The sequence below is a fragment of the Lagenorhynchus albirostris genome, chromosome 14 (genome assembly GCF_949774975.1).
Source record: "Lagenorhynchus albirostris chromosome 14, mLagAlb1.1, whole genome shotgun sequence".
NCBI lineage: Eukaryota > Metazoa > Chordata > Mammalia > Artiodactyla > Delphinidae > Lagenorhynchus > Lagenorhynchus albirostris.
The window spans coordinates 63,185,438-63,211,803 of NC_083108.1; the positions used below are offsets into that span (position 1 = coordinate 63,185,438).

Below are 26,366 nucleotides of genomic sequence, written 5' to 3' on the forward strand. Positions count from 1 at the left end.
GCTTTCTGCCACGTGCTCGTGCACTGGGACCGAGGAGGGCGGGAGGCCTGGATGAGTTCGGAGCCAGAGTTAACACTGAAGGGCTTTCTGCCCTACCTTCAGGGGAAATGGAGATGACTTTGCTTCCCTGCTTTACTCTGCTTGTCTTTCTTTCTCGGTTGAGACTTACCCCATGCGTTGTAGTAGGAAGCATGTCTTCTGAGTGGTTTTCCCTTCAGTCTCTCATTTCGTCTCTTCAGTGTCCCACCCTGTGCCTGTTCTTATAAGTTGCTGACAGACGGCCTAGCGGCTGCAGCCTCACTCCCGGTGCCGGGAGCTCACTCCCTCCTTTTAGCAGCTGGTCCTTCCACAGAGGAGCAGGGCTGCTGGAAAGATCTGTGCTAGACGGAGCCCTGTCTGCCTTCCAGTTGCTTCACTCTCTGACCCCGCCTGGCCCTCTGCTCGGCCCCTCACGGGCTGTCCCGAGGCGGGCGCTGTTGGGGTTCTGGGCCTCTTGGGCCAGCTCCTCCAGGCAGCTCTGTGGGAGGGCCCCGGGCAGGGCTCGGGTGCAGGGCAGCTGGCCTCGGGCATAGGTGGTCCTGGCGTGGTCTGCTCATTCTTTTCAGGACAGACCTGCTGCCAGCACTTGCCCTCACGTTGAAGGTTACAGCTGGAAGGCTGACTCTTGGAGGCTTTTCCTTCTGTTTCTAAGAGCGCGTCGAGCAGGTGGAGCAGGATGGGGTAGCGGAGGCTGGGAAGCTGGGCCCTGCCCGCCACCCATGGGACTGCGACCGTAGCTCTGTATAGTCAGGTGAACCGTGTGCAGCACAGGGCTAGCGGCGGGGTCGGCATGCCCCAGGGGCAGGCTGCTGTGGCCCCTTCCCAGTTGTCCCTGCCCGAGGTGACCCTGACTTCTCCCTGTGTCCCCAGAGCCAGCTCAGCCCTCTGTCGCCTCCTCCAGGTGGGCCCGGGCGGGGGCGGGTGCCTTCTCCCAGCCCCTTTGCTGTGGGTCCTCTGCTGTCTGCCCTCCTCTGCACCCTCTGACCATCGCGTGCTTGCACGTGGGGTCATTTCTGGACTTGGGCCCTTGTGTCCCTCCACGCAAACGTTCTCGGGCGTGTCCTTCCGTGGATGTCCGCACCCGTGCTGTGGATCGCCCGTTTTGACTCCAGTGCTTTCATCTTCAGTGACTATGGGTCTCTCCCCGGGCTCTTCCTGGAGCTTGGGCGCCCCCTGGAGGCCCCAGCCTCAGCGTCCCACCTTCTCTCTGGCACCAGGTTCAGTTCTCTCTCCTGGAGAAGCCGCACTTGATAAGCTGAAGTATTAGTGGGAAGATGGGTTTGGGGGACAGAGCGGTGCATGTGTCTGTGAGAACCGCAGAACCACATCGAAGCCCCAGGGTATGAGCAGCCGCTACATGGGCGCTCGAGAGGAGTAGGCAGGCCTCCCTCTGCTGTGGGCACGGTCAGCTCTGGTGCTGCTGACCAGTCCATCCAGAGGCTTGGTGCCCCCCTCGTTTTCTCTCTGCTCCCACCACCTTCCCAGAGGAAACCATGTCCTCCTCCTCCTTCCGGTTAGGCGGGAACCTCTGGGCCCCCTGTCCCTAGTTCAGTGGGCGGCTGGCGGGGCAGCCCAGACCCCCTCCTGCTTGTGGCATGGGCACCGCTCTCCCACTGCCCTTCTCCCTGACTTCCGCGTGGCATCTCTGCTTCTGCTCCAGCTTTCCTTCCTCCTCCCTGGCTCCATCCTTCTCTGGTTATTCCTGATGGGAGTGCCTTGCACCCATACTCAGACTCTGGAGCTGGGTGGGGCACAGGGCTGGCCGGGGCCCAGGCAGAGAGGAGCTGGCGGCCGTACTCCAGTTTGCCGACAGCTGGTTCCCGAAGGGTTTCCTCAAGGTGGGCTTGCTGGGCTGAGGGTCTGTGTTTGATGCCCATGTTTCCGCAGAAAGATTGTTCCGCCGTCCTCCCTGGCAGTGTGGGCCTTTGCCCCTCGACCTTGGTATTATTATTTTCAAAAATCGTTCCCGATTGGATGGATTAAAGTGGTGTCTTGTCGTCATTTACCTGGTGTTTCTTGGACTCCAGAGCAGGGACTACTTCCCTGGCATCACTGGCAAGGCCAGAGAGTCAGAGCGCAGCTTGGAGGTCACGCCTGTTTCTTTCCTGGCCAGCTTGTCTGTACTTCATTTGCAAAGCTTTGGAGAAGGACTGCCGCTACAGCAAGGGGCTGGTTCTCAAGGAGAAGATCTTCGAGGAGCAACCGTGTCTCCGCCAGGACTCCCTCCGGATGTTCCTGAAATGGTGAGTCTGCAGCCCACCACCTCCTCCCCAGTGGCTGGGGGCTGTTGAGGCCCCTCACTTGGCAAACGGCTCTGATCTGCTTGGTTTATTGTTTCCCTACGCGCCTCATATGGGCAGTGCCTCCGCCTGTCCTCTGCCCTCCTTCCCTGCTGCCCTGCGGCTCTCCTCTGGGTGCTCACAGCAGCCTTGTTCACCTCACTCCTCGCTGCCCACCCTACCCCTTTCCGAGGCTGTGCTTCCTGTGTTGCCCGGCCCGCCTCTAATCGGGCCACCGTGCCTGCCTCCGGGATGAGGCTCTGCTCAGCAGCATCGCCCAGGAGGCCCTTTGCAGTCTGACCCCCCAGTTCTCCTCCTGCTTCTCCCTCCCCCAAGGGGAGAGCTGTCCCAGGGCCCTGCTATGTCCTGTCCGGTCCCGCACCCTGGCTCCCACGGCGCCCTCACCTGGAATCCTCTCTCTATTGTGTCTTCGTGCCCCTTTGTATTCCAAGCCCCACATCCCCTCTTGGCAGCTTTCTAAGTCCGGGCTGCCTCCCCGCCCATCCTCCAGTGGAACCAACTCCTGTGCCCTCTGGTATTTCCTTGGCCCTGGGAGCTCACCGGTTGGGAGTTAGTGGTTATTTTGGTGTTTATCCCTCGTAAGATTGTGCCTCTTATTCACATCTGTCCTGACGGAGCTGACCTTCTTTGGAGAGGTGGTTGATGAGCATGTAGGACAGATGATGAGTCCATAAGTGCGTGGCTCCACGGGGGAGCCTTGTGGGGAGGAGGGCACAGGGCAGTGGGGACAGGTCTCGCCGGGCCACCACAGGCAGAGGTGTGCCTGTGGGAGGCATCCGGGGCCTCAAACTCCCACCTTTCTGTTGATCTCCATAGGCTTTGGTGAGCTTGGCTGGTCTGATAACCTTTTTTGGGATGGGTAGGATGGGAGAGTTAAATTCTTAAAAGGTTTTCAGCAAATAATTGAGAGCAGCATTTAATTTTTCTGTTGCTTTTCTGCCACTACTATGATCCTGTTAATACAGATGAAGGTGATGAATTGTAAGCAGATCAAAGGGCATTAATCATTTTCAGTGTAACGTGGGTATTAAGAATGCTAATTACTGCCCTTTTCAGCCCAGACTCAAGTAGTTATTTTATTTGTAGGAAGAATTAATACAGATTAAAGGATATTAACTGCATCCCTCTGTGTAAGATTTCCATCTTGGCTCTAGTGTGACACGGTCACTCCTCTCTGTCTCACGCACTCTCAGTGACATGTCCATCCACGAGGTGTCGGTGAGCGCGGCCGAGTCACAGGCCATCATGGATGAGGCCCTGGGGCTTCGGAGGAGGCGGCAGGCGCTGACCACGCACGAGAAGGAGCCGGACCTGAAGCTGGTGCAGCCCATCCCCTTCTTCACGTAGGTCGTCTGGGTCTGGGTTGCTGGTGGCCACTGGGCCCTGCTTGGGAGGGGGCTGAGCCCGCCCGGGCTGCTGCCGTGGCAGGAGCTGGGCGCACATGGGCGGGTGACTGCAGGAAGCAGGCCGGGCCTTCCCCGGTCGAAGTCCCTCTCTGTTGCTGTCCTTGACCCACCACCTGCCATGTTCCTGTACGCCCCTCTCATCTGCCCACCCTAAGGGGAGAAGGAAACCAGCATTAGCCAAGCCCTGGACGGGGGACACCAGGACTCAGAGAGGCTACTGGTGAGGGGGGAGCTGATCCCACATCCTGGCTTCCCGATCTCTAGTCCATGCTCCCCTGCTAGGGCTGCTTGGCATCCTGGAAGGTGGGCCTCAGCATAGCCCCGGGAAAGGTGGTCCCTGGAGTTGGGGTCATTTAGCCCTTCGGTGAGGTCTGTTCCTAACATCCTGGCATTGACCCTCGTGCCTATAAGTTGAGAGTGTCTCATATGTGGAGGCAAGTCACGTGGTGGCCCGCAGCTCCCCACCAGGTGGGACAGACTGGGGTCCAGCCCTGGTGCCCTCGCCGGGTCATTATGTGCCACTTCCTGGAAAAGAGGGAGCAGTATCCCTCTCTTGTAGGGTCATCATGATAATTGAATTGAGTGCTTGGGGGTCGTGCAGAGCCAGCACGCAGGAGGGGCTGGTTCCGACCCACGTTACTGCTCCTACTTGTTCATTCCCGCACGTTTGAGTTTCCCAGGAAACTGGAGGCAGTCCCAGGGGTACTCAGTCACCAGAAGGAGGGGCACACATGCAAAGCTGACAGGCCCCTCGAGGAGAGAAGCACAGCACCGAGAGCTCATAATGGGGTCTGCACTGCTCCGGGGGTTGGGGAAGGCTTAGGGCCAGAGCTGGAGTCTGGCAGAGGAGTGGGCATGGATCAGGTAGAGGAGTTGGGGGGTGTGAGTGGGGTGTTTCTTCCGGGAAGAGGGAAGCCTGTGCAAAGGCCCTGTGGTATGTGGGGGGTGGTTTTGTTTGCAGAACTGAAAGCAAGCTAGCGAGGCGAGAGTGCAGGGGGCAGGCTTGGGGGGGGGCGGGGTTGCGGCGGTGCGATGAGGCTGGGCACCACTGAGGGGACAGGCAGAGGCTTTGGTTTTTAGTCTGAGGGCCTGGGAAGCTGTTCAAGGTTGGAAGGGTGAGTACATCAGGCTACACTGTGTCATACCATAACACAGCATGACATACGACACAACACATGACTAGAAGTAAAACACAAAACAGCATACAACATAACACATGCTACACCTCACCACAACAGGGCACACAACACAACTTACACACCACAAAACACACGACAGTCTCGGTTTGCATCCAGCAAGCCCCGGCCCAAGAGCTGTTCAGCCCCTTTAGACCATATCCCTGCCAGTATTCCTCCCCCAGAAAACCAGACTAGTGACAACAGGTCAACGACACCGTCGTTTTAAAGATTCAACCTTGTAGGGAAGGGGTTTTTGAGTGAGTCTGTGGTTTCTCTGTGTGCCTGGTAGGTCTGAAGGGGCCTGGGGCTGAGATGCCTCAGGGCTTCTCCTGCGGGCAGTGGAGCGGGTGCGGGCTCTGCTCCAGCCCCGGCTGCTCCACCTCAGCTATCAGTAAACTGAGACCACCCCGCCCTCATGGAGATGGCAGCCCTGAGCTCCGGGCACCCCGTGTTGTGTGCTGACCCGGGCGGTGACCCTCTTCCTGCAGCTGGAAGTGCCTCGGGGAGAGCCTGCTGGCCATGTACCACCACCTCACCACCTGCGAGCCCCCGCGGCCCAGCCTCGGCAAGAGGATCGACCTGTCCGACTACCAGGACCCTGGCCAGCCCCTGGTGCCCTCTGCCGTGGTGGCACCTGTCAGCGTGATCCAGCCGAGCCCCGTCAACGCCAACCCCGAGGTGACCGTGGCAGAGCCTGTGCTCTCGTACGCCCCTGTGGCCACAGCCAGCTTCCTGCTGCACAGCCCCAGCCTGTTGGAGACGGGCATCCCCGCAGGTGAGCAGGCCTCGGGGTTGGCTTCGGGAGAGACCCCGTCTGCTGAGCAGGAATGAGAGTTGGAGTGCCCTGGTCTATCCAGAGGGACGGGTCCTGCTGCCGCTCCTGGCCCCACAGGGGAGCCTCTGGGCCTGCTCGCAGGGCCTCCCTCGTCAGCGGTGGCTTCTGCATTGGGGCCCCTGCAGGGAAGGGGTTGGCCTCAGGGATACAGCTCCTCAGACCACTCGATGCCCAGTTGCTCAGTCCTGGGGTAGAGTTTACTCCTGCTTGTGACCTGTGAGCTGGCGGGTCCCTCTGCTGGTTCTGCTCAGTTGCTGGCTCACGCCCTGCACCCAGTGCTGCTGTGCACTGATGTTCTGAGTTCTTTAGCTTTAAGAAGCAGTCAGCATAGTTACCACCGTATGCGGTAGTATATGTTGGAATGGTTTTATTGGTTTCTATTATCACTGGAGTTGTAAAAGAATTTCAGACTAAAGTTCCTGAGCCTTTCCTTGATTTTTGTGTCACCGATGAAGAATATCTGGCAGTTAAGGAAGTTTCTGAATGAACCTGTATATGATTGTTTTTAACTTTTTAACTTAATCATACATGACACCCCTCTTCTCTCTGTATGATTTATGTGACTCTCTTGCCCACATCGTGTCACTGGGCCATGGCGATGGACAGAGTCAGTGTCATTGCGACTTGCTCTGTTCCATCCCAGGCCAGCCAGTGGGAGGGGCAGGGGGATGGGGCATTTGACTCTGAGACCCTGGCGTTCTGTAGTGTGGAAAGTAGCCTTGAGATCTGGCTTTTGGGCTCTGTGAGTTGGAGAAAGGGGTGAGACTTAAGCGGTTTGGAATGGACTTTTCCCAGGCTCCTTGTTAGAGCAGACAGGAGATTTCCTGAATGTCAAAGAAGCCACAGGTTAAACCTGCAGGCAGGGTTATTATAAAAGAAGGGACCAAGTGCCTCGTGGTGCATTTCCCTAGCCTGACTCTTGTGAGATTTCAACGTGCTCTCTTTGTGAAGGTGATGTTTCTGGAGGAGATAAATCCAAGAAAGGGGTGAAGCGGAAGAAGATTTCTGAGGAGAGCGGGGAGACGGCGAAGCGGCGGTCTGCCCGCGTCCGAAACACCAAGTGCAAAAAAGAAGAGAAGGTGGACTTCCAGGAGCTGCTGGTGAAGTTCCTGCCGTCCAGGTGCGGTGCACTTTTTCTGTTTTAGAAAAGGGAGCACACAAACCTCCTGCCTCCCTTCACGTCCCTGGTTCCGTGGTCGCCCTCCCCTCCAGGCATGTCCTCCATCTTCCTGTAACATCTGTACAAACGGCCAACGCTCGGGTCTTCCTGGACTGGGGGCTTGGGTTTTCTTGCCTCTCCTGCCTCTGAATGTCCTGAAGGCAGGAACCGTGAGTTTTGTGTCTTTTGGAGCTGGAGGTGACCCGCTCACGCCCCTGGGCCTTCCCTTGTTGCCAGGAGGCCTGGGGCTGCTGCTCCTCAGGTGCAGACGTGGGGACGGCCCGTGGAAGGGACCCCCTGCGCTCAGGGAGGGCACCTGCTTGGCTTCTCCAGGCTCAGCAGGGTTCCCTCAAACTCTGAGAAGGTGGACGGTGGGCTCAGGAGTCATCCCTTGCTTTCACTGGTTCGCGGTGTTCCTCAGAGGAGCCTCCCGGGAGGAGATGGGCCAGGCTGCGTGGAGCTGGGGGGCTGCGCCCCAGTGCTCCTGCCCTAGGTCTTCGCCAGCCCCCATGCTTTTGGTCCTTGCCCGTCACCTCCCTCAGACGCTCTGGGACCTTGATGCCTGGGCCTTCCTGGGGTTTATGGTGCCAGTGCCAGACTTCTTAATGCCCTCACTGAGGGCAGAGAGCAGTCAGTCTCTGCTGGTTGGGCATCTCTCTGCCTTCTAACGTTTGGTGGGCATGTCTTGTCAGCTGGGGCTTCCTCTCTTACCCCCTGGTTCTTTGTGAGTTGACTCCATTTTATTCCTTCCCGGTTACTGGAGTGGAGTTTGGGAGGTAACCACGTGTGTTACGTGAGCTTGTGTCCCAGGAGTCCCCAGCTGGCATTTTGGCTCGTGACAGTAGGTTTCAATGGTGATGCATCCAAGCGGAGGAGGAGGAGCCAGGACCTTTAGGTGGATTGTAAATCTGTTTTGCCACAAGGTTCCTGATTTTCCTAATTTGCTGCCTTTCCGTTTCTGTGTGGTGAGAGGGAAATGCTCAGAAGTGGCGCTGTTCTCAGTGAGTGGAGGAGGCGGGCTCTCTGATCAGTTCCTTCCTAGCCGCCCCTCCAAAAGCAGGTCTCCCTTCCGAGGGCTGCGAAGAGGAGGTGCCAAGGGGCCCGAGGACCATTTCCCCATCTCCCCTCCGGTCGTTGCCCCGCCCAGGGCCTTGCTCCCCAGCCCCCTTCGTGTGGAATAGTGTCTACCTTCTTTTTTATTCTTTATTTCAACTGCTGGTTTCCTGTGTGGTTTTCACATCAGCTTCCTCGAATCATCAGGCAGGGGCACACGGTGGCTTGCTGGGCGTGGTCCCTGGGGCAGAGGCGTGCAGTTGTACACCAGGACGTCAGGAGGCGCCTACCTGTCCATCCTCGGCGAGGTGGCAGGCTCAGCTAAAGTGGAGTCCCTGGGGGTTCTGAGGTGTGGTGCCTGCTGGGAGAGGCCTCCCTGGGCTCAGAGAGCTATGAGGGGCTCTGGAGGGGCCGCCCACCCACCCACTTTCTCCTCGTCCCCCAGGCCCCCCTCGGGCCTTGGCACCTGGAGGCCTGGCCAACTGTGCTGCCCAAGTGGAGCTTTTCGGCCTCTGTCTCTAGCTCTCCGTGGGGCTGGGGCCAGCCTCGGGTCCGGCTCAGCTCTCCTCTCTCTCAGGGGAAGGTGTTGGAACATGCGCCGTGGCCTTTGCGAGTTCGGTGTGTTCCGTGCAGGTTAAGAAAGCTGGACCCCGAGGAGGAAGACGATCCCTTTAGTAACTACGAAGTCCCGTCAGAAGCCAAACTGGAGAACTTCCCAAGCGTCGGGCCCCACAGGCTGTCCTTCGACTCAGCCACGTTCATGGAATCTGGTAGGACCCAGGCACCACGGGCAGTGCTGTGAGGACTCCTTCCTCCTATTCTCCTGGAACCCGCTCAGGCCGCGTGCTGGGGGGATGGGTCTGGGTGGTTTTTCAAGGGTGGTCCAGGGGGCTGCCTGGCTTTGTCCTGCCTGAGGTCTGTGGTCAGCTGGAGGCAGGGGGTGTGCTGGAGTGTCCTGGCTCACACTCCACCGTGCTCCACTAGGGGTGCGGGCTTTGCCGGTCGAATGGGTACATCGCAGCTCTTGGGTACGGCCGGGAGCTGTGCTGCTGTGCAAGGCCACACCCAGGGGTCAGCCCTCTTGTACCCGCCTGGGCCTTGGAGGTTCAGATAGGTGTGCCCACAGCCGTGAGGCCCGCCCTCAGCGCCCCCCTGGGGCACATGGGCTCCTCCCGCTGGCGCCTGCTCTCATCTCCCGAACAAAATGGGGCCCCTGGCACGGAGGGTCCTCTGTTGAAGTCTGGTCACTTCCCCCGCTCCGGGCAGAGAAGCAAGACGTGCACGCCTTCCTGCTGGGAAACCTGAGCAACGGGGGCATCCTGGAGCTTATGATGCGCTACCTGAAGAGCATGGGCCACAGGTTCCTGCTGCGTTGGCCGCCGGGCCTGGCAGAGGTTGTGCTCAGCATCTACCACAGCTGGCGGAGGCACAGCGCCAGCCTGCCCAACCCGCTGCTCAGGGACTGTGGCGACAGGCACATCCAGGTTGGCTGGCCGGGTGGCGGGCAGGTGGGGGCCAGGCATAGGCGGGGGACCTGGGCTGCAACTGCAGGTGGAGGTGTGGGGTTGAGACGGGGGGGGGCGGATCACGGGGGAGGGAGGTTCACGAGCAGGAGGAGAGCAGCGGAGAGGCTGGAAGGTGGAGGCTTGCTGTGTTCTAGGCGCCAGGGACCGTCGCTACCCGTTTTTTCAACAAGTGAGGAGACACAAGTGCAGAGGTGGAGGAAGGCTGCCGAAGGGGTGCTGGGGACTGCCAGCTGTGGGGGCCGAGCCTACGCACTGCCCTCTGCAGCCCAGGCTCTTGCACTCAGTGCCTCCCAGGGCCAAGGGAGCCAGGGTGCTTTGGCCCCTTCTCCCGTGAGAAGAGGAAGGCCACTTCTGAGGAGGCAGCACTGGGAGATTTCAGGGCCCTTGGGTGGTATTTCTTGCTGGGGGCACAGAGGTGGAGGAGCTCCAGGTTCACAGGTCCTCAGGGCCGTGTGGGTCAGGGGCCCCTGGCGGTGCAGCCTCCACTGGGACACCCCAGGGACTGCTTCCTGGCAGCATCTGCCCAGGCCTGCTCCCCCAGGCCCATCTGCCCAGACTCCCCTGGGTCATCCCGAGTCTGTTCCAGTGTAGATCCACGTGCCTCTCCTTATGTCCCAGCAGGGTGGAGCAGTGGGAGGGGCCGAGGCTTTGGTCCCTAGGCAGACCAGCTTGGTTATTTCCCAGCTGTGCCCATTGGCCAGGCTGGCGCCTCCTTACTGCTGAGTCTCAGCTTTCTGGTCCACCCAGGGAATGACGCGCCCACCCTGGGGGCTGTCAGGGTTGAGTGCCTGGCGCTCGGCAGGTGGCAGGGCTGCCTCTTCCATAGGACAGTCCCCGAGGACTGAAGGCGGGTCTCCCGGGTCCTCCCGAGTCTGTTCCAGTGTAGATCCACGTGCCTCTCCTTATGGCCCAGCAGGAAGCTAGTGATTACCACCTATGAAATGGAAAGTAGGTAGAGGAAAACTTGATGTTCTCATCAGAGTAAATTTTAGTTTAGGTTCGTTCCATCCCCTGCCCTTGACCTATGTGACCCTGTTCCTGACCGTCCGCACCCGTCCTGCAGGACATGATGCTGATGTCCCTCTCCTGCATGGAGCTGCAGCTGGACCAGTGGCTGCTGACCAAGGGCCGGAGCTCTGCAGGTAGGCGACCTTCCGTGTTCTGTGTGGGGCAACTTTTCTGGACCCTCAGCAGCCGGGAGGGGGCAGGAGTGGGGGGCTGAGTCACACCTACAGGGGGCGCATTTCCTGGGTCAGCTTCTCAGGCCAGGAAAGACCCGGGGCCTTTGAGAAGCAGCTGAGCCCCAAGGGAGCCACCTGCCTGCTCCTGTTACTCAGGATGAGGGACATGACATTTCCATTTTCTCAGGTTATCACCTGATACTTTACGTGTCCCCAGTCATTGTCCCAGGTGATATGGATCGTTCTGACTTAAACCACCACCTGGTGAGCAAAGATATGCTCCAGATCAGTCTGCCGGATGAGGGCCTCTAGCCCCAGGGTCTCCGTATCCCCATCCAGCCCATCTGGCTCTCTGCTGCTCGGGGGCTGTGAGGCTCCAAGGGCTCAGGGCTGGGGGCAACCTCAGGGAGCAGAAGGGTGTCTGGGCCCCGCACATGAGGTTGACTCCTTTCGGCCGATGGTTTTCAGTGTCTCCTCGGAACTGCCCTGCGGGTGTGGTGAGCGGCAGGTTCGGGCCCGACTTCCCGGGAGCCCACTTCCTGGGGGACCTCCTGCAGCTGTCATTCGCCTCGTCCCAGCGGGACCTGTTTGAGGATGGCTGGCTGGAGTTTGTGGTCCGCGTGTACTGGTTGAAGGCGCGATTCCTGGCGCTGCAGGTTGGTCTGTGGTCGGCTGCTTGGGGAGGATGCACTGGTACCCAGCAGGAGGGGAGAGAGCTGGCCGCGTGGTGGAGGGTGTGTGTGCGCACGTGTGGCACTGGGCACTGGGCTCTGCATGAGGAGGTGGGATGTGGTGGGGAACGTGCAGCATCTCAGAAATCCCGACGCCCACCATCAGCACAGCTGTAGCGCCACGAGGGGCCTCATGGGCCCCCTGTAGACCCAGCGAGGTTGCTTTGGAGCCTTGACCCTTTCCTTTTGTTTCCCGAGAGAGCCTGAGCATGTGTGCAAATGGGTGCAGTTTTTTGGGAGGGAATCATTGCCCATCTGTGTGAATGGAGCTTGTCTGGAGGGCCCGGGAGGGCTGGCTATTCCCCAGCCCCTTGCACACTGTGGCACCCAGTGCCCCACAGTCGGTTCTGGAGCTGGAACAGGCCTGGGTCTAGTCGCGGCTCTGCCAGCTTTGCTCAAGATCTGGAATAGATACTCAGCCTTGCTCTGGTGTCCCGGTGTCCTCACCGCTACCACGAGGGTCACGATGCTCCCCTTGGAGCTGTAGTGTGAATCGTTCGTTCATGCGTTCATTCAGCAGGTACTTATTAAGCCCCACCCCCTCTGTAGAGGGGATATGGTAGTAGTTGGCTAAAACCGCCCTCGTGGTGCCCCCAGTCTGGTGGGCTCAGGGGGCAGGCACCTGGTGCAGCACAGCGAGTGCCCCTCCTCTGCTCAGGGAGACATGGAGCAGGCCCTGGAGAACTATGACATCTGCACAGAGATGCTGCAGAGCTCCGCTGCCGCCCGGGCTGCGGCGGGAGCCGAGCAAAGAGACGTCGTGATCCGCCTGCCCAACCTCCACAATGACTCGGTCGTCTCCCTGGAGGAGGTGAGTGGGAGCTTTTTAATGGTGTTTTCTTGGTCAAAGGCCTGACCTGTCCGTGCGGACTAGGAGAGTGGCCCACGTGCTGAGTAGGGCAGGGTGGGACCCAGGAGAGGCAGCTCTGAGGCACAGGGTGCCACAGACTTGCAGGCACACCCCCTGATGGAGCGCTTCTCTGGGGGCCAGTGGCTGGGAGCTGGGGTGGAGGTGTCTGCCCACAGGGTGGAGAATGGCTCTTGCTCAGCTCTCTGGCCTGCGTGTGGCAGCAGCCCCAGAGGAACGAGAGGAAAAGCCCTGCAGAAGCAGACCAGTGCTGCTCTGGCCCTGGGGTGGGTCAGCGGTGTGTGGTTCTAATCCTGTCCTCACTGTGCAGCCTCTGACCGCATGCCCACAGTTCCACATCTGTGACACATTCACAGATGTGGACTTCAGACTCTTGCAGAGTGGTTTCAGGGCCAGGCCTAGTGCAGTGCCCCTGCTGCCCATATCCTGCAGGCCTCCTGTGAGGAGAGGGTTCGGGGATTGGTGGTGTGTGCCAGCCTCTGGCCTGGCTCCCTAGGTCTCTGAAGCCCCATGCTCCACGGTTCTAGGAGTCTGGTTCACTGAACTGTGGCCATGAGGCTGTCTAACTATTTTCACAGACGCTTTCTGGAGCCCTTCTGCTTCTGTGGTAGTTTTGTTTTTTGGTATATTTGTTCTTCAAAGACTTGAATGCCTTGCCCTTAATAGAAATACTATTTATAAAGTATTTTATAAGGTATTTACTTGCTGTAAATACTTCTCGGCTGGGTCTGTTAAATGCAAAACTCTGGGGGGCTTCCCTGGGGGCGCAGTGGTTAAGAATCCGCCTGCCAATGCAGAGGACACAGGTTCGATCCCTGGTCCGGGAAGATCCCACATGCCGTGGAGCAGCTAAGCCCGTGCGCCACAACTACTGAGCCTGCACTCTAGAGCCCGTGAGCCACAACTACTGAGCCCGTGTGCTGCAACTACTGAAGCCCGTGCACCTAGAGCCCATGCTCCACAACAAGAGAAGCCTCCGCAATGAGAAGACCGCGCACTGCAACGAAGAGTAGGCCCCGCTTGCCACAACCAGAGAAAAGCCCGCACGCAGCAGCGAAGACCCAACGTGGCCAAAAATAAAAAATAAATAAAATAAAATAATTTTAAAAAAAAATGCAAAACTCTGGCTGCATTAAGGGAGCCCGTGAGGGCTTGGTCGTCAGGCAGTGATTCTGGGCCTTTTCCAGATCGACAAGAACCTGAGGTCGCTAGAACGGTGCCAGTCACTGGAGGAGACTCAGCGGCTGTACGAGGCTGGCGACCACCGGGCCGTCGTGCGCCTGCTCCGCCCCACCTTGTGCCCCAGTGGGTTTGACCGGGCCAAACACCTGGAGTTCATGACATCTGTGCCTGAGAGGCCGGCCCAACTGCTGCTGCTGCAGGTGTGTGCTGCCCCGGCCCTTCTCCTGCTTGTGCCTTCTGCTTGGCCGGAGTTTCTTCTCCGGGGGCTTGGAGGCAGCCCTGGAGAACGTAGAGAGAAGTGGAGTAAAATCCGCCCCCTCGGGCACCGGGAAGATGTGGTGAGAATATATGGGGGGGGGAATTGGAGCCTAGGGGTCTGCTGGGCTCAAGGTGAGCCTGCGCCAGGCTCTGAACTTCCACGTGGCAGAGGGGGAAGGGAGACTAGTCAGGGCTTAGCCATCCATCCACCTGATGGTTCATCTGCATGTTGTTCATTGCTTTTTAAATTAACTATTGAGTACATATAAAATTGATAAAATATCTATACAATGTAAAGAATTAAGAGAAGGTAAATAGTCCCGTAGGATCAAGTAGTTGAAGGAAAGGAACACGAGTGTGGTGTGTGAGGCCCATGTGCCCTGTTGGCTCCCTCCACGCCCCCGTCCTCAGCACATGAACCCCTGCTGAGAGCTGGCTGGGCACCAAGCCTCTGCTGGGCTGCGTGGTCACTCAGCCTCCCTGTGCCTCAGCGTCTTGTCTCTGGAGCGGAGATGGTTATTGTCTGTACCTCAGAGGCCTGCTGTGGATTTTCATGAGCTGGCGTGTGTGGGCATCACGCCTGGCATGTGGCAAGCCCCAGACAGGTGCTGGCAGTGACCGCTGCCGCCATCCTCGGGACACGTGGAGGTGGATGTGGAAGACGATACACGGGATGTGCTCAGTGGTGTGGGGTGGGCTTTGATTTATTATCTCACTGGGTCCTTCCTCTTCAGTCTAGGGAGAGAGCCCAGTCTTCTCCCAGGCTTTTTTAAAATTTTTATTTTTTTTAACCTTTTAAAATTTTTTGGCCACACTGTACAGCATGTGGGATCTTAGTTCCCTGACCAGGGATCGAACCCGCTTCCCCTGCAGTGGAAGTGCAAAGTCTTAACCACTGGACCGCCAGGGAAGTCCCCATCCGGGCTTTTTGAACTGACTTTCTTGAACTGGGAAATGGTTAAGAGGTGTGACTGGGAACAAGTGGAGGTGAAAGGGGAGGAATGGGGAGAGGAGGGCAGGGGACGAGCTGTGATGACCTCAGCGCCAGTGGCTGTGAGGTGGACAGCTGAGTGTGCCAGGGACAGGCCAGCTCAGTGGCTCAGGTGGTCTTGCTCTGTGGTCTGGAGCTCCTGGGCAAAGTGGGCGGGGGGGGCCCCAGGGGAGGGGGCTGCTGCTGGGGAGGCACCGCATGGTGCCGAGGCCCGAGATGAGGCCTGGGCCGAGTGCTGGGGAATCTGCTGGTTTTTGCTCCTTTTCCTCTTGAGGGGGTGTGTTTTCTTATTGATTTGGAATGCTTTTTATATATTAGAGATATTAATCTTTTTCTCATCGAATGTTTTTTACCAGTTTGTTGTCTGCTTTTAAATTGCAGCTTGTGCTTTCTTTGACGTACATAAGTTTTGAATTTTTAGGTCATTAAATCTCTTGATGTTTTCAAACAGTGGTAAATTTGTTCATTATGCTTAGAAAGCCTTTTCGAGGCTAGAACAACATTCATCCAGTTGTTGCACACACAGGATGGAGCTCCCACAGTGTGCCTCACACCGGGCAGCGGGGAGGCCCCCTGACGGAACCTACTCTCCACAAGGGAGGCCGCAGGGGCGTGTCAACAGACAGAGGCCTGTGTGCCTTGCTTCCTGCAGCGTTAGGTGTTGGGTTCATGCTTGCGTGTAACCCACTTCACCTAGCTTTTGTAGGGTGGGGGTCTGACTTGGAATCCTCTCTGGGATATGCAGGAGGCTCGGTCTCCCTGTGTAGATGAGCTGCCTGCCACATTGTTCAATGTAAGTGTACAGTCTCCTCATGGTTGTGTTGATTCTTAGTCCTGATACTTTGGGTTGCTGTTTGAGCAGGACGTTTTTGCTGGTCCATATGTCTTCTAACTACGTTTATGGTTCATAGGAACCTTGTTGATTTTTGCGTGTTTATTTTAAATCTGGCCACTTCACTGCATTCCCTTTATTTCTGATGGTTTCTCTTTTGGGTGGATGGTCTGCTGCCACAGTCAGTGCTGATCTGCTCTCCTATTTGTTGGCAGTTATTCTTCTGCTTTTTAGCTCTTTCTGGCCTCAAGCACTGGGGATCATGTCACATTAGAGTGATGGGTCCTTGTCTTGTCTCTGACTTTCTGTCAACGAGCCCCTTGCGTGTTCTGATCAGGTGGGGTTGGCTCCAGCCTGCGGCCTCCACCTCTGCCCCTGTGGGCTTCACACCTCAGCAGCTCCTGCTCGGTGCTGGCTTTCCCTAAAGAAACACAGGCCCCGTTTTCCTGGCAATTAAGGCTCTTATATTGGGGGTGGTTTTGATCTGCGTTCAGGCGCGTTTCTGCCTGTCTGTCACCTCGGAGGGCAGTCGAGGTGGGCGGGCCTGCTCTGCATGCCCTGGGCCCCTGTGGGGCCAGGCGTGGCGAGCGTGGCCGTAGCTCTCACAGCGCCTTCCTGCCCCCTCCTCCCTCATGCAGGACTCCTTGCTCCGGCTGGAGGACCACCGGCAGTGCTTCGAGTGCTCTGACGTGGCTCTGAATGAGGCAGTCCAGCAGATGGTTAATGCCACTGAGGCTGCCGCCAAGGAGGAGTGGGTGGCCACGGTAACCCAGCTGCTGCTGGGCATCGAGCAGGCGCTCTCAGCAGACAACAGCGGCAGCATCCTGAGGGACTCATCCTCCGCCGCTGGCCTCACCCGTCTCACCAACAACCTCATCCAGGTAGCCTGGCTCCTTCCTGCCCACCCGCAGCCCGGTTGGCCCTAAGGACGCACCCCGGGGGGAGCTGACCCTGCAGTGACGCCCGATCGCCCCAGGTCATCGACTGCAGCATGGCCGTGCAGGAGGAGCCCAAGGAGCCCCACGTGTCCTCGGTGCTGCCCTGGATCATCTTGCACCGCATCATCTGGCAGGAAGAGGACAGCTTCCGCTCCCTGTGCCACCAGCAGCAGCTCCAGAGCCCCGCAGACGAAGGTGTGGGGACGCGGTCCAGTGGGGATGGCCCTCAGCCCGGTGTCCCTGCCTCTCGTCTCTGCCTCAGGGCCCTGCGGCCCTGTCCAGGCACCGTGAGTGGGCTTGGGCTTGGGCAGTTGATGTTTCGTGGCACTTGGATGGAGGCAGAGGCTCCCCACCATGCGGTGGGGGCGTGGCCGTGGCCTGTGCAGTGTTTCACATCGGGTGCAGGTGGTGAGCACCGTGAGGAGTGGGCCTGCTCTGGGAGCCTCGTGCTGCCAGCTCCTCCAGTCCCTGCGCAGCCCGTGGGCCCTCGTGGGTGTGGGCCCGGGCAACTGGAGGGCAGCACGGGGCAAGCAGGCACAGGTTCCACTTCTTGGCCATGTGACCATGGGCTAGTCAGGCGACCCCCAGCCTCTGTTCCCCCGTCCACTCTGGGGATAGTGGCACCATCTCAGGGTTGTTGGAGGACCTACGGGGCAGTAAAGCCATCGTTGCCACGGCAGGTCAGTGCTGGCACGAGGGGTGCAGAGGCCGCAGGGGCGAGCCAGGGCCCTGTGTGGAGGTGGCACTTGAGCCGGGTCAGCACCATGGTGAGAAATGTGGTCGGTGGAAGAAATTACATCAAAACAACAGCTAAATGACATTTAAGCAAAGAGTGTAGCTCTACCAAATGGACTTTATTCCTTTGGTTTTCTCACATTTTCAATCTAAACTTGGCTGATATATGTATACTTTTTATATAGCTATGATTACAATACACGTATTTATGTGTATATTCAACCAGCTTAAAATTGAATTTATGGGGGTGGTTTCCTCAGTCATTTGACGGATCAGCAAAGCGCACAGGAAGGAAAGTCAGCTGTGTGGCCGCAACCATGGAGCCCACACCAGCTTGCCTTCCTTCCACTTGCTCTCTTGCTCCAAGTGCTTCACTCCGCAGGTGTCTGTCAGCTGCTCTCTGCTTGTCAGGCCTCCGTGGGTGAGAACCTCTGGCCTGGAAAGGTTCACAGTGGAGGCGACAGACGGGACCACTAGCAGCACCCACAGTGCCACGCCTGCGGCCTGACGGGGGACCGGGAAGCGATGGGGCAGCTGGGCAGGGACCCGGAAGGGCTGGGCATGTGGCTGGACTTGGCAAGGAGCCAGACCGAGGAAGGCTTTCACACACACCCCCCCCCCCCCCCCCCCCGTGTATAAGCTGTGTGGCTGTGTTCTGTTGTCTTCGTGATGCTAGGAGAGGTGCCCTGCTTTGCCCAACTCTCAGGGCAGCGGTGTTTCTCTCTTACTGGTCATTCTTTAGTCAATACCTCATGCACGCCTTTTTGCTTCTGCTTAATTGATTTTTTTGGATAAATTTTTAGAACGGTTATCTTTAAAGAGCTTGACAAATAGTGCCTCTGTGTTTTACAAAACAGTTTCAGTGGTGAAAAAAATTAAGGTTTACACCTGTAAATGTAGGTGTAAAAAGACTTCTGGATTAAGAGTCTCCTCTTAATTAATTATGCAAGCACAATATGGGCTTTTTTGGTTTGCTTTTTTGTTTTTTTAGTAACAGGATTTCTTTTGTTTTATTTTAAATATTTATTTATTTGGTTGCACCTGGTCTCAGTTACGGCAGGCGGGCTCCTTAGTTGTGGCATGCGAACTCTTAGTTGCGACATGATGTGGGATCTAGTTCCCTGACTAGGGATTGAACCCAGGCCCCCTGCATTGGGAGCGTGGAGTCTTATCCACTGTGCCACCAGGGAAGTCCCCACAATATAGTTTTTAAAAAAACTGCCAGTAAGCAAATAAGGGGAGGAGGACAGTCCAAGGCCATAAGCTTCAAAAGGGTGGGATAGGGAAACAAAGATCCTGGTGGACTGGCCGCCGGTGTGGCCCATCTCCTCCTCCACCCCCTGGAGGAGGACTGAGGGGATAGGGTGAGTGGACAGAGTCCTCTGTTCTGTAGAGAGTGGGCTGGCGGGGCTGCCCCCTGTATTGCCCTGGGCCTTGGCAGAGGCAGGAAGGGCTGCTGGGTCCTGCCCCTCCTGGTGGCAGACTACATGGAGGGCCCTCTGGCCGGCAGTAAGGGGCCGGCGTGGGGCAATGTTGCATGCTGAGTTCCCTGGAGCAGATGTTGGGATGGTATATTAGGAATCTCTGCTCGTGAAAGGAAGCGGGAAGCAGCGGGGAGAACAGGGTGCATCCTGACGTCGTCTCGGACCCCGGCGGGGGCTCTGTAGCATGTCGGGCAGAGGAAGCCAGGCCTTTGCCCTCCCATCTCACTTCAGTCACTGGATATGGCTCCCGTGGCTGTAGCCAAGCCGAAGGAACTGCTGGCTGGGGCCATGTGCTGGCTGCACTGCTCTCCCCGGGCAGCCATCCTACCTTTAGGAGATCTCGGAAGAGAGGACAAAACCCTGGCCCCCCAGTGCGGACTGATGCAGCCCTGGTCGAGCGAGCTCCCTTCTTTTCCCTCAGCAGACACAGGCGGCGGAAAGTGATTGAGAGCAACACCTGCTGCAAGCTCACAGCTTCGAGGAAGGGCAGGCTGGTCCTCTTTGTTGGAGATGCCCCAGGAAATTCCTTCATGGTGATTGCAGCACTGCCGTGGTCCGAGGAGCCGCCCTGGCTGACCATGAGCAGGATAGAGAGAGGTGACATGGCGGGCATGCTGACAGGTCATGGCCCACCCCTACCCCACACCCCGCATCAAGTACAGGAAGGGAAGAAGGAACACACCATTCGAGAGACAGGTGAACTAGGCCTGGAAGAAAGCGTACGGCAAGGAGCAGAGGCAGAGGCTTGTGGGTGATTGGCCCAAGAAAATCATTTGTTAAAATTTCTAAGACGATAAGCAGAATGAAATGAAAAGGACAACTGCAGAACTAAGGGAAAACGCTGCAAACCACATCTCAGCATTATAAACTAATAAACTAAAACAGCGAGGAGCAGAGTGAACATGACTGAAACTGCGGGAGACGGATTAAGAGCTAACAGCACTGGAGAGAAGGTGGTAGATGTGGAAGACAGAGATGGTCCAGTGTGAGGGTGAATGGGGCCCCTGATGGCAGCAAGGAATCTGCTGTCAAATACAGGAAGAGTTCTCTGAATTGTAATAAACACTGAATCTGCAGGTTCAAAGTATATACCGAGAAAAGTTGATATGCAACAGTCTACATCAAGATGCATCCTGGTGAAGGATCTATTTTAGGGGTAAAGACTTGTCAGGTTTCTAAACTGAAAAAACAATTTATCTTAATGGGACAAAGAACAGGGCTCATTTAAGATTTCTCCCTGGCAGTGTTCAGTGCAGTTGGGGTCATGTCCACATGCCTGCAGGGTTCTCAGGGCAGGAAAGTGTGGGCCCAGGCATGTAGCCAGTCGTTTGTAATTACAGTGGATTCCAGCTCCTTGAGTGCTTCTTAAAAGCATGGCTGGAGGATGAAGTCAGTAAACGAACATGAGTCAGGATGGAAAAGCCACAGGAAAGAACTTGCGATGAGCACCAGATCCACTTAGAATTGGAGTCGAAAGAGAGCAGTCGGGCTGATTATGGCTGCAGAACAGAATGTACGTGTTATAACCCTACTGCACTAGAAGCAGTGTGTACGACCAGATTGGGAGCTGGGGGAGACGAGGAAAAAGCTACCACAGAGCCATCACTGACCTGATGTTAACAGTCATTTGATGCTGTTGAAAATGGAAATGAAAGGACTTCCCTGGTGGTGCAGTGGTTAAGAATCTGCCTGCCAATGCAGGGACACGGGTTCGATCCCAGGTCTGGGAAGATCCCACATGCCGTGGAGCACCTAAGCCTGTGCGCCACAACTACTGAGCCCAGAGCCCGTGCTCTGCAACAAGAGAAGCCACCGCAATGAGAATCCCGCACACCACAATGAAGAGTAGCGCCCTCTCACCGCAACTAGAGAAAGCACGCACGCAGCAACAAAGACCCAACACAGCCAAAATTAAATAATTTTTTTAAAAAGTACAAAACAAATTTCATGAAAGAATCTTGATTCTGTTTTCTCTAGTACTTTCTATCCTAATGTGTCCTGTCCTAATCCTCTTTAAAAACGTTAGTTATAAGACCATGATGGGTTATGGCTCAGAGTTTCAAACACACCAAGGGATATTTAAGGAACTAGCCATAGTTCTAGTGATGAACAAACATTTAACTGAGATTTGGTAGTTCTTTTTCCTTCTGTAGTAGTTAAACAGACCTAAATATAAGAATTTTTAAGTTAAGCAATGGTATGTGTAGTATGGGTTCCATTGTCATAAATGACTTGTCTCTCTCTTTCAAAATGTCTCATACATGCATAGAAAGATGCTTCTAGTGATGTTCACCAAATGTCAGCCCTGGTTATTGGGGGCGGGGGTGTGGGGTGGGGTGGGGTGGGCAGTGCTGCTCTTTGGTGATGGACCATTCCTTCTGTATACGGTCCTCTGTGATCTGAATTGTTTTTTGATAAGCATGTACTGCTTTAGTAAACCCAGTCACATCATTACTGATTTTAAAAGACAAAAAGATGAAAAAGGAAAGAGGGGGAACTCTGCGGCCCCTTGGTATAGAGAGAGGAGCGGGGCCCACTGCTCCCAGCCGTGCTGGCACTGACCCTGTGTGTCGCCTGGTCTTTCCCCAGTGTCAGCCGATATGCCCATGCTCCCTTCCTCCCTCATGCTGCTCAACACGGCCCATGAGTACCTGGGCCGGAGGGCCTGGTGTTGCAACTCCGAAGGGGCCCTGCTGCGATTCTACGTAAGTGCTGCTGGGGCGCGTCCGCCCTTCTCTGGCCGTTGTCACCCCGGGTCTAGAGTGTGTGCCCGTGCTTTCTTGCTTTCTTTCTCTCTGTCCCCCTCTCTCTCCCCGCTTCTCTCTTGGAGTAAAATTTAAACTATTGACTCTTTTTTTTAGTGATTTTAGTAGGTTCATTTAGATTTTTTCTTCCATGGTCAATTCTGTTTTTGGAATAGTGTCCATGTAAGCATAAAGTTGTTCACGGTATTTGCTGATGATTTTAAAAGTCTCTGTAGTACCTCTAGTTATGCCCCCTTTTTCATTGCTAAAATCATTTATTTATGCTTCCTTTTCCTTTTTTGAAAAACCAGTCTTTTATGAGGTTTATCGAAATTAGTTTTTTCAAACTACCGGTTATTGGTTTATTGATCTATTTTTTCTTTGCTTTCTAGTTCACTAATTGACACTTTTTTACTTTCTTTGGATTTGCTTCGTGTTTTTTCTAACTTATTGAAGTAAATGCTTATTTTAGTGATCACCTTCTAATACATGTGTTGGAGATTATAAGTTTTCCCCAAGTACATTTTTAGCTGCATGCCATAAGTTTTGATATTTACGATCTTTATTTTTATTTATTTATTTATTTATGATAAGGTCTTTTATTTGAATTTTATTTTATTTATTTTTTTATACAGCAGGTTCTTATTAGTCATCAATTTTATACACATCAGTGTATACATGTCAGTCCCAATCGCCCAATTCATCACACCCCCACCCCCATCCCCCTGCTGCTTTCCCCCCTTGGTGTCCATACGTTTGTTCTCTACATCTGTATGTCAGTTTCTGCCCTGCAAAGCGGTTCATCTGTACCATTTTTCTAGGTTCCATATATATGCGTTAATATACGATATTTGTTTTTCTCTTTCTGACTTCACTCTGTATGACAGTCTCTAGATCCATCCACGTCTCAACAAATGACCCAATTTTGTTCCTTTTTATGGCTGAGATATTAGCTATCTTTATGTAACTGATTTCTAATTTTATCGAATTATGTTTGGAGGATGTGGTCTGTATTATACCTAGTCCTTGGTATTTGTCGAGACTTGCTTTTTGTCTAGTTTTGGTAAAAATACCGCGGATGCTTGAAAAGAATGTATGTTTGCTAATAGTTGGGCATCATAATGGTAGCCGTTGCTCTGACCTCTGTAGATTCACCAGTTGACTATCATTCACCTCCTCTGAGACCCTCACTAATGTCTGTCTGCCAGAGAGAGGTTCCCTCGGCCCTAACGGGATTTATCGTCTGACATTATAACTCTTTAATTCACACCCCTCCACGGGAGTCTGAGCTTCCCAAAGGCAGGGACAGTGTCTCGATGTGCCCAGCATAAGACGGTGCTCAGTAGATATTTGGGGAGCAGATGAATGTCTAAATGAACAAGTGTAGCTAGAAACTGCAAGAAACTGCCTGCGGTGCTGGAAGGAGGGAAGCTGGGCAAATCCTCAGCACGCCCTGCAGAGCGGGGCCCAGATGGCTCCCAAGGGGGTGGTAGGCCCGTTCCAGGACACAGGCCCAGACAGGCTCCTCAGGTTAGCAGAGCTGATGGGCCCACTGTGCAGGCGGCTGCCGGCCCTCCCCCAGATGCCTCTTCCCGCCCGCCCACCACCTAGGTGCGCGTCCTCCAGAAGGAGCTTGCTGAATCCACGTCTGAGGACACTCACCCATACAAGGAGGAGCTGGAGACAGCCTTGGAGCAGTGCTTCTACTGCCTGTACAGCTACCCCAGCAAGAAGAGCAAGGCCAGGTACCTGGAGGAGCACTCGGCTCAGCAGGTGAGGGCCCCCTGGGGGCGGGGCCTGGGCTCCCCTGGTGCGGGTGCTGTGGTGGTGGGGGGGGTCGGGTTGAGGGGTGGGATTTGCTGCATCAGGTGGACTAGTCCCACCAAAGAAAGTTCTTGGTTTCCTCGCAAGAACTAGTTTCATAAATGTTGACTAATTATTAAAAAATGCAGCATGGCAATTTTTCAGTAGATCTTTTTCCCCCAATTCGATTAATGCAGATGATTCCTTAGAGGGTTTCCGTTTTTTTGGTTTGGTTTTCAGACCGCTAGTGGGTGTGTTACCTCAGTGGTCCTGAACACGGTCAATTATTCTTTGAGGGAGTCCATCCCCTAAGTGTGCACGACTCTGGGCAGGGTCTCCGCTGTGACCCCCATGACATGCAGGGCGCCCTGGCCCAGAGCAAGTGCTTGGTCAGTATTTGGCAACTAGGTGACCTGCCCTCTGTCATGGCCATGTGGACTCAGAGCGGGCCCTCGGTTCCAGTGTTTGTCTCTATAAAGACCAGGTTTGTGCTAGTTCACTTTTCTGCTCGTCACACACTTGGGTTTGGGGATTGCAGTCGGCGAGCAGATGTTTTAAGTATGTGGGAGTAATTTGAGGCTCTCCTCGTCTACATTGGACACTGAGCGTTTCTGTAGAAGGACTCTCCCCCATGCACTCTACCTGGACTGCACTATGGCCTGCCTCTGCCTTCTTTCAGGTGGATCTGATATGGGAGGATGCCCTGTTCATGTTCGAGTACTTTAAGCCCAAGACCCTTCCTGAGTTTGACAGCTATAAGACCAGCACCGTGTCCGCTGACTTGGCCAACCTCCTGAAGCGAATTGCCACCATCGTGCCCCGCACAGAGCGGCCAGCCCTGAGCCTGGACAAGGTCTCCGCCTACATCGAGGGCACCTCTGCAGAGGTAGGAGCTGGTGTGCCGGCCATGTCCTGTCTCCTCCAGCACCTCTGCCTGCGTGCCTTGGCCTCTCCCCTGCTCTGTGCCAGCTGGCAGGGCCCTGGGAAGTGAAGGGTCCTGGTCACACCCTGGTGACACCCGAGTCCCTGGCTCCATGTCCCCTCACCCTTGCCCTCTCACCTGCCAGGTGCCCTGCCTCCCAGAAGGGGCCGACCCCTCCCCTCCGGTGGTGAATGAGCTCTACTACCTCCTGGCTGATTACCATTTCAAAAACAAGGAGCAGTCCAAGGCCATCAAGTTCTACATGCACGACATCTGCGTCTGCCCCAATAGGTCAGCCACCGGGTGCTGGGCAGGCCGGCTGCGGGAGGGCTGGGGACTCATCTCGGAGAGCTCTTCCCGGGGCGGTTTGGGGTTCCCCTGCCCACAGCAAGGAGGCCAGGAAGAAGGAAGGAGAGGGCAGGTGGGCACTCCACAGAGGCAAGGAAGGGCAGAGCCTTCTTCCCCAGTCCCTGGGGTGGGGGCGGGGTCAAAGCAGGCAACTGTGTCCTTCTGGTCCCGGCCCGCAGCCCTGGGGAGTCGGCTGGATGGACTCTTGCTTCTTCCACTGCAGTGTCTTTCGTTGTGGTTGTTTTCTTCTTTGGGGGCAGGGGAGGGGGGGAGGCTCCTTCCTTCCTGGGATGCAGCGCGTTGATGGCAGGAGAGCCTATCGTACGTAAGGCTCATGCTTCCTTCCCAGTGGTCCCTGGTGGCCTCTGCTTAAATTGTACTGATTGGCCTGATCCTCGTGAAGGGCCTGCTAAGCTCATAAAGTCTGACTTGCTGGATTGAGAGGGAATCTTTTCTGATGGCTGCTGCGCCTAGGAGGGCCTGGGTCAGAAGGGGACCACTCTCTGCTGGTGACCTGTGTCTGAAGGGTCCAGAGTGGCCTCCATAGGCAGCCCTCCTGGGAGTTGTCGGGAACAGAGGGCTCTGCCTTATCAGGCAGGACCCACCTGGCTGGGGCAGGAGGGCTGGGGTCTGGGTGGAGAAGCCAGTGCATGACTCCCACAGCTGTGGGAAAGGCTCTCCCGCAGCCCCTCTTGCTCAGCCTGTGGTTTCCTCCAGGCAGGGGCCTGTGTGGTGGTGGCCCTGGCTGTCCTCCCTGTGGTCGCTGCCGACTGGGGTCGTGGGGCCCAGGGTCGCCGTGGCTTAGGGTCGCGTGGCCCGGGGTGGTGGATCAGAGCTGCACTCAGGCTGGCTGAGTGGTCACTCCCTGCTGCTGCCACGTCTGAAAAGTGACAGTGCCAACACCCACCTGTTCGAGGGAAGGGGGAGCCTGGCTCCTGGCGGCACTGCTCCAAGTGTCGGTGACCGTGTGTCTGTTCTGCTTGCTTGTATTTGCAGCAGGAGACGGTGGTTTCTGTTTTGGTCTCATGCAGGCACGTAGGCATCTGCTGTGGTGTGGAAAGAGCTGCCCAGGTGGAAGGTCCCTGACCATTCCCACCATGCTCTCTCCCAGGCCCCACCCCTGGAGAAAGGGGTGCTCAGGACCCCTCTCGAGGCGGGTCCTGCACTGTCTTCTTAGGTCTCTCCTGCTCCCTCATCTCTGGTCGCTTGGAGAGCAGTGGAAGTGCCTGGAAGCTTTGTGAGCTGCCCAGGTTCCCCTGACCTTGCACAGCCCAGGGATGCCAGGGGCAGGCTTTGAAGTTTGTGCCTTGGTAGTGGAAGACTTGTCAGTCTGCAGAGGGTAGCATGCCCATGTGGTTGCTGCCTTTTCTGTTCTCTGTGCTAGAGAATTCCAGACTCTTTCAAGGGCCCAGAAATGGTCTTGGTGCCTCAGAGAGGCTCCTGCATTCTCACCAGCAGTTTCTCTGGGGTGGCCTCAGAATGATGGGGTCTCATCCATCACATGGTCCCCTTGCTGTCCATCTTGCTGCTGGTGCCTGAGCTGGAGAGGGCAGGGTCCCAGTGGGGAGTGAGAAGCCGGCAGAAGCTAGGTGGCAGGGGTCTCGGGAGTCTGGGCTGCTCCGTGCTGTTGGTCAGGGAGGTTATAGGTCATGAGATTACACCTGCGGAGCAGGCCCTTTCCTCCCACTCAGAGCCATCCTGGGGGGACGTCCTCCAGGCAGGGGATCAGAGGGCAGCAGGGTGCCAGCGTCTGGCTATGCCAGGGGCGACCCTCTCAGGGTGGTGCCTGAGTGCCGTGAGGGGCTGGGTGACTTGTGCCCTGTGCTCTTCTCTGGAGGTGGGCCTGCGGGCCC

The 26,366-nt window shown here is 56.2% G+C and overlaps 1 protein-coding gene across 1 annotated transcript in view; it reads left to right on the plus strand.

The window, feature by feature from the left end:
- The window catches only part of CABIN1 (calcineurin binding protein 1), a 97,950-nt gene that overhangs the window by 8,555 nt on the left and 63,029 nt on the right, over positions 1 to 26,366 (plus strand). Inside the window, 16 exon segments of the mRNA XM_060121434.1 lie at positions 2,153 to 2,282; positions 3,533 to 3,682; positions 5,412 to 5,698; positions 6,710 to 6,878; positions 8,604 to 8,740; positions 9,237 to 9,454; positions 10,560 to 10,638; positions 11,146 to 11,333; positions 12,067 to 12,219; positions 13,464 to 13,658; positions 16,178 to 16,420; positions 16,516 to 16,672; positions 21,286 to 21,401; positions 23,052 to 23,213; positions 23,923 to 24,129; positions 24,311 to 24,456. Of these exon segments, the coding sequence (XP_059977417.1) occupies positions 2,153 to 2,282; positions 3,533 to 3,682; positions 5,412 to 5,698; positions 6,710 to 6,878; positions 8,604 to 8,740; positions 9,237 to 9,454; positions 10,560 to 10,638; positions 11,146 to 11,333; positions 12,067 to 12,219; positions 13,464 to 13,658; positions 16,178 to 16,420; positions 16,516 to 16,672; positions 21,286 to 21,401; positions 23,052 to 23,213; positions 23,923 to 24,129; positions 24,311 to 24,456 (2,737 nt within the window).